We start from the raw sequence: 9,819 nt of genomic DNA, 5'->3' as shown, positions 1-9,819 counted from the left end.
CAGATTTAAGAGACTAAGGGCAGATTAAGTTTTAATAAATGGGTTTGTATTCTTCAAAAGTAAATCAGATCAGCAGTGTTTCAAAGCTTGTAAACATTTAGGAAAACTTAAAAGTAGCAATAAGGAAACACGGTATGATATATGTCTCTCAATCTCTCCATGATTTGACTATCATTTCTATTTAATTATAATTTCACCATGATTCAACGGAGTCACAGGAGCAAGAGGCTGCTTTAGCACCATGGCATCCAGCAACATTCCCACCCTTCGCTATTCCAAGAAGAAGGCCAAAGAAGTTAGAGAGCGAGAAGCATCCTTGGTGAGTAAGAAAGTGGAGCGAAGCTAGGATCTCGTCCAGAACAAACCCTCTGCTGGCCTCTTTCCCCAGCTCTACCCTCGCAGGCTTTTCTTCCACAGCTTCACATTCATTTTCTTAATGTTTTTAAGCCAATGTCTCTGAAATTTTTATGGCTCCCCAGATAAAGACATCCGATCTGAATGTAACCACACACCTCTCGGCTCGGCAGTATTTGTCACAAGCCATTATAAATTATCATGCTGATAGCCTGCATTGCTGGGAAGCCGGAGAAAGTTTCATAAATCCTAACTACTTCGTCAATGGCATCCTTGTTTATTATACAGAAATAAAGTTTTATGAGACTCAAGATGTCTGCCTGTACCACTGAAGGAAGCCTTGGAGCAGGAGCTCTGAGCGGTTCGACGTTTCCAGTGCACAACCGAGATTTCTTCCTCTGACCTTCTTAGCTGCTCTACTTCTAACTGCTTTAATGCCTCCTAAACATGTGGGATTCGGCCCGTGTGAAAGGCACAAAAGTCACCGTCCCTGCCATCTCCTCAACACCTTCTCCTCTCAGAACATTCGGGTTGTCTCTTCTATCGACAAAAGGACATCCAGCTGAGCCCCTCGTTAGCCTGGAAGACAGGTGCTCTGCTGTCTGTTCATTGACTGATTTACACCACACCTTGTTCAATAAAAGAGTGGAAGGGGTCATATTACCATGGTTTCAATGAGTGTGTGTAGTGAACCCAATTGAATGGCAGCATCCACATAGACTGCTGCATGTTGAAAAAAACCCCAGCAATCATTTACACATTCGTCTCCCCCAAGGGACCCCCACCCCCGTTCTAGCCACATGAGAACCTAACCCTTACTGTGTAAAGTCCACAGTTGACTTATGAGCTAGGTCAGTCTCAGCCCTGTTCACACGGAAAGCTCATGACTATACACTGAATTGTCAGAGTTATATGATGGCTTTTACATAATTGCAAACAACAATGAAAATTTAAATATAGATTTTCCCCTGCTGAACTAGTTGACTGTTCTAATTATGCATCCAGCCCGCCACCCTAGGAAAGAGAATTGCTTCCTTGGATCTCAAAGATGTTTCTCCTCAGTGACTGCTACAAGAAATTGATTTCTTGCTGGCTTTCTCAGGGTGAAAGTTGGCGGTACAAAGAGTGGCGATTTCAAGAAAAAGAATTTATATGAGAATCAACCCATTACAGGATCAATAAATTTAGTTTGACATATGTTTACTTTCATATTTTGATATGTTCTAACAATAACCAATTTGTTGATAGCACAGTCATGATGAAAAGGTATTGGTGGAGAGCCTTTAGCTTCTCAGTGATTTCCCATTTGCACCCTTATTTAACCGGTAACCTAATAGCACGGGATAACACGCCATATTGCTGTTGTTAGCTATAAACTACAGCCAACAAGGGAGCAGCATTAAGTATCTCAACTAAGGGGAGCATGAACAACGACTGGTTTGCTTGTTTTCTTAGACAAGGGTCTCAGGCCACCCAAGCTTGTCTCAAGCCTGCTGTGCAGCTGAGTGGGGCCTGGAAGCCCCAATTCTCTTTATTAACTATTTCATAAACAACCTCACACAAGATGAAACAATAGAAGCTATTTTTGAAAGAAGCTGTGTGTTCTGCCTTCTGGGGGAATTCTGAGCACCTGTAGATGCTGAAGCTGTGATTCTGAGCACATCTACATGAACCACCCTAATTGCCACCCTCAACAGTGACCAGAAGCCATGTAGGATCTGGAAAGAGGCTTCTTGTTTTTTAAGGCATTCTCCATGTAACGTTTTGGAGTTTTTCATTATGAAAAGGACCGTGCAACTGCCCTCCAGAATGTGGCACAGAGGCACTTCCCATGAGCAGAATCTCTCCGCATTCACCAGAGAAAATAATCAGCTTTTAGATGCTGGTAGCATCTTCCAGGCCATGGAGCCTGAGATGTGACAACCAAGAGATCACTTTATTCTGCAACAAATAAATACAAACCCCATAAACAAGCCTCCTCATATCTCACCACCATATAACCCCTATGGAAACAATCTTTTTCTTTTTAAGTTGTAGGTATAGTACGTGTGTGTGTGTGTGTGTGTGTGTGTTCGTTTATCTCTCTGTGTGTGTGTGTGTGTGTGTGTGCCTTCCTGTGTCCACAGTGAATGTAGAAGGCCTGAGGAGAACTTTTAGCAGTAGGTTTCTCCTTCTACCATGAGGCTCCCAAGGAATGAATTCAATCACTTGGGTTTGACAGCAAGGGCTCTCGCCTACTGAGCCATCTTGCCAACCCCTTATTGTTTATTTTTTTAAGGAAGGAAATTAACTAAAAAGGTGGTCCTCCAATGCTGTCATATCCTACCCTGTATCATAACAAATAGCAATATAAAGTTTCCCATACATCATTTTTTGCTATCAATTTCTTGAGACAGCCTGTGTGCTAATGTATTAGTATTCATATTAATGTGTGTGTGTGTATAAAAGCACTATCTATATGTAAAACTTTATCAATTGTCTCCACCCCCAAATTGCTACTGCAGGGTGTGCTGGGCTCAGCACACACCAACTCTCAGAACCGCTGCTGAATGCACACCCTATACATTGCCACTGCATCACCTGAAAAGTTGGAAACAGTCCAAGGTGGAACATTCAAGACATGAAAAGGAGCTAAACCACAAATCAGGGACCTGACTTGCTTCCTCCCCAGAACAGGCTGAGCATTTGTTACCATGCCAGCTCTGGTGACTAGCAATCTCTCAGAGATCTTTATTCTTTTACACATCTACATGGTCACGATTTCCTGGTCAGAAATCTGTAAACATAAGTTTATTGAAATCTAAGAACACTTTATTTTGGAAGGAATCACGTGTTGCCAGAGTCTCTTGAAAATATCTCCTACAACAGTTTAAACAGTGTCAAGGTGCAAGAATAAATACAATACACGGTATCCAAGTTTCATCAGTATTAACAATCACCATAAAGAATCCTAACGAGCTGGGGTGTGGCTGGGTTATGGGGTGTTTGCCTAGAGTGCATGAAGCCATAGGGTTGATCCCCAGAACTTCCAAACAACAATAACAACAAAATGATAATTCCCTGTTTTCTAGAAAGCACTGGAACTCTATTAATTCTACAAAAGACAAAAATGCAATCCAAGGCTGAGACTTGGTTAGGCTGCAATCAGAGTAATTTCATTGCACCATCATGCATGCCAACTATCCACAAATGCATCTCTGGCTGTAGATTTTTGCTAATCTGCTGGGCACTAACATGCTGAGTAAAGTAGACACCTTAATGCCCCGACAATGGAAAGCTGGTTGCCACCACGCCATAAAACCAACAGGTTGTTGAGTCCTTCACACAGGTGGGACGTTTTTTCGTACTACTCTGTTCTGCCAGCAGAATAGCGTTGACCACTGTACATGTCTACAACATGGTTAAGTCCAAAGCAAGGAGAAGAATTGGCCTGTTTCTTCATGAAGATTAATTAATATTCAAGTCCAAATCGGAGACTGCCCGCTTTACAGTACTTCAGAATAAGACCAGGTAGGCAAGACACCAAGTAGTGTTGTCTGGACACGGAACACGGTGAGCGATGAAGACCTCAGTGGTCCACCTCACACATTGCACAAGCAGAAATTCTACATCTACATGCCAGGACTTCCAGGTAGAGAGAGTAGGCACCATTTAGATGATCTCTCCAGTAAAATATTGCAATAATGAAATCTGACATAGATTAAAGTTTAGTAACTCCAAGTTGAAGGAGACAGCCAGGAAAAGCAGATGGATTCAAACTTGATATACACCTAGGTTCCTTACTGTATTTGCACAATTGTTTGTAACCAGTTTCATAAACCTTTCTGCAATCTAATATTTAAAATTCTTGCTTAAACTCAACATGGTGGCAAATGTCTATATTATAATCCCAGTACTTGAGAGGCAGAGGAATATGTATCTCTAAGTTCAAAGCCATCTTAGGCCATTTAGGGCTACACATTGAGACCCTGCCACAAACAAACACTAACAATAATACCAAACCATCGTCTAATCCACTTTGTATACTTTATTTCTACCCCATGACAACTTGGTTTTTTTTTTTTTTTTCATGTCAAACTCAATACAATCTTTGGAATCAATGCTGGGGTAACCCCTGCCACTTAGCTAAATTCTCCAGCCGTGAGAAACATAGTTATAAAATCATTAAATGAGCCACAGATTTGTTTAAAAAACATCCAACTTCACCATCTGCAGATAATGTATACTGGTGACCCACAATATTTAAGAAAACACAAGCTTTTTCTCCAAACTTGTTCCAGAAAGAAACACGCATCATACATTTCTTAACAAAAGATTTCCCAAACCAAAAATGTCAACAGAAAGAGGACAAGCGATCATACATTTACATATTGGGAGAACTCAGACTCTTGTTACTTCTTTTCCACGCCATTGATATTTGATCTGATCTAGGTTGGGATCCATTCATTTTCTTACACCCACCGCGCACAGACACTCATAACCACTAGATGGTGCTGTGGCGCCCTGTTCAAACTCCTTCACTTACTTGCACTCTCGGTCCTCCAGATCAAAGTGCGGGTTGAAGTTGATCATGATTCTTTGGTAGGGCTCCGGAGCTTGGATCAGCCATGCACACTTCTCACTTGGGTGGTAAGAATGTGGGTAACCGGGAGATGTAAGGTACCCCGGGTTTTCAATTTTTATAGTCCCGCCACATTTTTCTGCAACAAAAAGAACATTTTAGCAGGTCTTTCCCCCTCACAACCAGTGGAGTCTTCTAGCTTTACATATGCATTGACAATCAGCAAACGTTCTGTCAGTGAAGGGAAACCCCAAAGGGTCCCCACAAGTCATTCGTGTGATGCTGAACACGAAGAGCCCCACAACGCCAAGAAGCACTCTTTAATCTCCAGGAGCGTGGCTTCCACAGAAAGCCTACTGAGATTTGAGATGCTTTCCCACCCCCCACCCAGTTCCTTCCAAAGAAAGAGGTCTTCTAGCATTAAAAACATTAAATCCCCTCAATTGATGTTAACACAGCCCCCTGGGAGCTCCTGCTAGACTTAATTATCTTCCGAGAAGTGTAATCACATTAAAGAAGAGTTCTAAATGGAAGGTGACTAGAAGATGCTGTCCCACTCCTTACAAGTGGCTTTTTGATGATAAGCCAGGTCAGTGTCATTGACCAGTGGGGACTGTCTTCCAGGACTTTGATTGGCCTGTGGCCTACCCTCCTTTTGTTGTTCTATCGGCCTGTAAATCTGAGTGATTCTGAGTTATCTCCGCTTTTGAGACTCAAATCAACAGAGAACAAAGTGGAGCTGGTGAGGCAGAAAGAACTGGCTTCACTTATCCAAGTTGCTCAGCCTTGGCGACCAGATCAAAGCCACGGGGCAGAAAGAAAAATAAATAGCCACGTACAGCATTAGTTCTAATTACTAGATGCTAGGGGAAGCCCTGGCCACTGAGGTCTGGGTATCACATATGGCGAGCTACATTTTTACACCCCTGGAAAGAGAAACTATCTACTTCTGGGCCTTTACTGAAAAAACAAACCACCACAACAAAAACTCAAATGCTGAAGTGACTATCAGCCAGACAAGCCAGACGCTGGGCTGGTTTACAATTCACCATAGATCGCTACTGTCACTTTTTATTATGGGTTTCATACAGGAGAGCCTCAGCCTGTAAATGCCACCCCATTTATTGATGCTTAATTTGGGGCAATAAAAATTTGGTGCATAAACTATGTAATAGAAACAGGTACAAAGCATTGACATATATAAGCCTATCAATCACAAACATCCAGTAATGGTATATATAGATTTTAATATTACATCTAATAGATTCCCCGTGGAAAGAGAATGGCATTCTTTGCTCTCAGCATGAATTTATAAATCTACGGAATTTTATTACAGGAAAACCAGGTCAAATGGAAATGAAAGATGAAGTGCACATCAAAAATGCATAAAGCTACATGCATTACAGAAGTCATTTCCCATAAATTAAAAAGAAGACAATATAAATTACGTTGTTTTCTCCAATTGCTAGATGTTTCTGGCTGTTTCTTAGCTCGGAGGGGGTTGGCCTTGCAGATTCCCTTCCCATTGGCTTTCGAAAGGCTTGAGGTCTGCAAGAAGGATGGGTGTTGCAACCCACACCCAGAATCTCAGCGAATGATGCCAGCCAGCTCAGCGGTGTGATCCGGTGGGGGTTCTGGCATTATTCTATTTGTGCAGAAATCTTAGAGACTGCGCCCCCTCCCCCCCAGCTCATTAAGTCCCTCCAGCTCTGTGCAGCCACCATGGCATCTGCTGTGGGAGTGAAATAAAGCAGTCGCCAGACAGTCACTTCAGAAGACAGCGAGGTGGAGTGGGTACCACACCAGAGCACTTTAATCTGGGACTTCTGAGAAAGTGGCAGTGTAATAAGATAATGTGGACTGCTGGACTCCCACACTCTGGCCAGTCTCTCTAACACTTGATTAGGAGAGAGCAATTCCTAATGACTCTGGACCATTAGTCCTAAATAAGGTTAATGAATTAATTTAGTAGACACTTACTGGGAGGTGGTGGCTACGGCTTTAAGAGGACCACAGGCTTACCGAGGCATGTGCTGGCACTGGTCACCTCAAGCATAGCAACAGGGTTTTAGCTGACTGGAGCCCAAATTCTCAACATTCCCCAGATTTCTGTTAAGGAAATTAAAAAGTGTGTGTGTGTGTGTGTGTGTGTGTGTGTGTGTGCGCGCACGCGCGTGCGGTGTTGTTCAGAACCACACAAATCTTAATGCTCTTCATATTGGCTATCACGACCATTCTTTGGGTACCCCAACATGGCTTTAACCCAGGGGTTCTTGATCTGTGGGTTGCTGCCCCCCTCGACAAACCTCTGTCTCCAAAAGTATTTACATCATGATTCATAACAGTAACAAAATGACAGCTATGAAGTAGCAATGGAAGTAATTTTATGGTGGAGGGGAGGTCACCACAACATTAGGAACTGTACTACAGAGTGGCAGCATCGGGAAGGCTGAGAACCACTGCTTTAACCTCAGGAGCTGTGAAGGACACCCGTTTTGAGGTCTAAACATTTGAGTTCTTTTGGTGAGAGGGAAATGATATTTTATCCCCTGCCAGAGTGCATAAGCACTCCACCAACTCAGGTTCATTAACAAATTGAACTCCACATTCATGATATTTTTTTGAGTGTTTGGCTTCCCTGCCAGAGTATATAGAAAGATTCCGCCAACTCGACTTCATTAATAAATTGAACTCCAGCCGCATTCACAAAATTTTTGCCTATCTTTTGAGAACTGTTTGGTACCTGTTGGGAGAGATCTGCCTCTGAAGTCACAAAACCTGGGGAAAGCGCATTAAGGAGATTAACTTCTACCATAAAGGATTGATTTAAATAAACTCTTCCTGGTAGAGCCCTCCTCTTATTAAAACAATATACCACAATAAGTAGTAGATGCACTTTTCTCCTAATTGCTTTGATTGGAATCTAAGCCAGACAAAAGTAAATATTTGGCCATTAGTTAATAATAATGCTGAAGATATACTGTTTGGATCAGCTCTAGCCTGGCCTTCAGCACTTTTCCGGGGCGACGTGAAACACGTTTGTACCGGATCCCGTTTTAAACACACTATAGGTTCCAAGGCACTGTTTATACCTAGGACTGCCTTTCATTACTTAGTAGAGTGGTTTTTAAAGCCAACTGGGCTAGGGATTCTCAGATATGCTGCCGCCTTACACTGAATAGATCCAAACCCTTTATTGACAGCGTGACTTTCATTCATACTCCGGACGGATCACGGATGGTTTGTAAAGGCGGGGAAGAGAGTCCTGGCGGCCGCCAAGACTGACCACTATCTGTCGGTGTCGCCCACCAGAGGAAACCGAGCAGGGGTAGTTGTGAGGAGAACCAGGAAGTCCTCCCGGTGAAGTGTTCATTAACTCTCAGCAGCCATCAGATTTTTGAAAAGGAGTCTCATCTAATTGCCTCTGGGAGGAAACATTATTAAGATAATTGGTGTGCTGATCTGGGAAGGTAGGGAGCTCTGCCGCGAAACTGGCAGGAGAAGCCCACAGCTAGTAACCCACTGGAGCAGGGTGCCGAGGGCTTGCGGTCCTCCTGACCCAGAGGCCCTGACTTCTCTTCCTAGTGCAGGCAAGTTTCCTGCGCCCGGTAGCTGTGCGCGCGTCCCACGACCGGGGCGGGAAGCCCACCGCCGGAGGGGACCCGGCAGCCCCAGATCCTCCGGTCGCTCACACCTCAGCCTGTCACTTACCGCTGCGGAAAGCGCCAGCAGGGGCGAGGGCCAGGGCGAGCGCCGCGCACAGCAAGGGCAGCCCCCTCTCCATCCTCCTTTGCCGAGCCAGTCCCAAGGCAGCTGCGGGAGAACACGATTGCGCGGACGAAAGCCCAGCAAACCGAAATCGTAACAATCCGAAACGCTCTTAAGTCCGCCTAAGAGCCATAAAATCCTCAGCGGGTCTTGGCGGGGAAGGCTAGCGGCGAGGCACTGCCTGAATCCCCGAGAAGCGCGTCTCTTTTTGTGTCTCAAGTCGCCTGCATCCTGTCATTTAGCTCCGATTTCCTCTCCCTTTTCCCACACTTGTTCCTCTTCCAGGAGCCACTGCCCGGGCCATGTCTCAGGAAGAAGAAGAAGGAGGAGAAAAAAAAAGAGGGGAGGAGTTGAGAAGAGGAGGGGAGAGGGCGGGCGACACACCAAAGCCAATTTCTAGAGGGGAAAAAAAAATCCCGCTTGATTCTGGACGGGTTGGAGCCGAGGAGCTGGCGCCCAGAGGAGGTCCGGGTTGTCTGCGGGAAGGAGAGAGAGCAATGAAAAGATGAGCGGGAGAGCGAGGACTTTCTCCACTGGCACCCGCCTCCCTCTCCGACCTCCCCCTCCCTCCCAGAGCCCTTCCCTCGCTTCCTCCCGCCCCCTCCCCGCACAGCTCCGCCAGCGATTGCTGGCTGGAGACTCAGACACTCAAGTTTCCCTAGGCGTGCTTTCCCGGTGCGTTGGCTAGGCTCCCCCACCCCATACCCTGCGGTGCTCTCAACGGGATGAAGGGCGCGGAGGGCGCAGGTTGTCAGAACCCAGAACGCAAGGACGCACGTATGTCAGGAGGGGGAAAGGCGAGCGGTACCAGCCCCAGAGTCCAGCTAGTCTACCTCGGCGTGCTTCTTTGCACCCCACGACTGAGCTAGGCTGCTTCAGTAGGCGAGGATCCCGGAGCCAAGGAGTTCCGAGAGCCCGGGGTTAGCGGCTACTTCACGGAACTCCAAATCCCCAGGCACCCGCACCCCGGGTTGTGAGGATCTCTGAGCTAGTCCCCACGTCCACTTCCCAGATGCCAGCCTGAGGGTTGGGGCGGGAAGCAGGCAGACGCTTCAGGACCTTAGGAGTGGAACTGTAGACGAGGAGAAGAAAGCCTGGCTGTTGTGGGAGACGCGCCGCTGAGCCCAGAGAGCTGC

At 45.6% G+C, this 9,819-nt stretch overlaps 1 protein-coding gene across 4 annotated transcripts in view; it reads right to left on the bottom strand.

The window, feature by feature from the left end:
• Nrp1 (neuropilin 1) overlaps positions 1–9,187 on the bottom strand; it is a 143,338-nt gene extending 134,151 nt beyond the window's left edge. For 3 of the 4 annotated variants that reach the window (XM_087900676.1, XM_087900678.1, XM_087900677.1), the window contains exons 1-2: positions 8,627–9,186; positions 4,880–5,054 (exon numbers count right to left, since the gene is read on the bottom strand). In XM_087900676.1, the coding sequence (XP_087756802.1) occupies positions 4,880–5,054; positions 8,627–8,699 (248 nt within the window). In that variant the 5' untranslated portion in view covers positions 8,700–9,186. Of the gene's footprint in view, positions 1–4,879; positions 5,055–8,626 lie in introns of all 4 variants that reach the window. The other variant, XM_087900679.1, reaches the window with a different exon arrangement.
• Positions 9,188–9,819: the final 632 nt, after the last annotated feature.

The sequence above is a fragment of the Myodes glareolus genome, chromosome 22 (assembly GCF_982192425.1).
Source record: "Myodes glareolus chromosome 22, mMyoGla1.1, whole genome shotgun sequence".
NCBI lineage: Eukaryota > Metazoa > Chordata > Mammalia > Rodentia > Cricetidae > Myodes > Myodes glareolus.
This window is presented reverse-complemented; position numbering and strand designations above follow the sequence as displayed.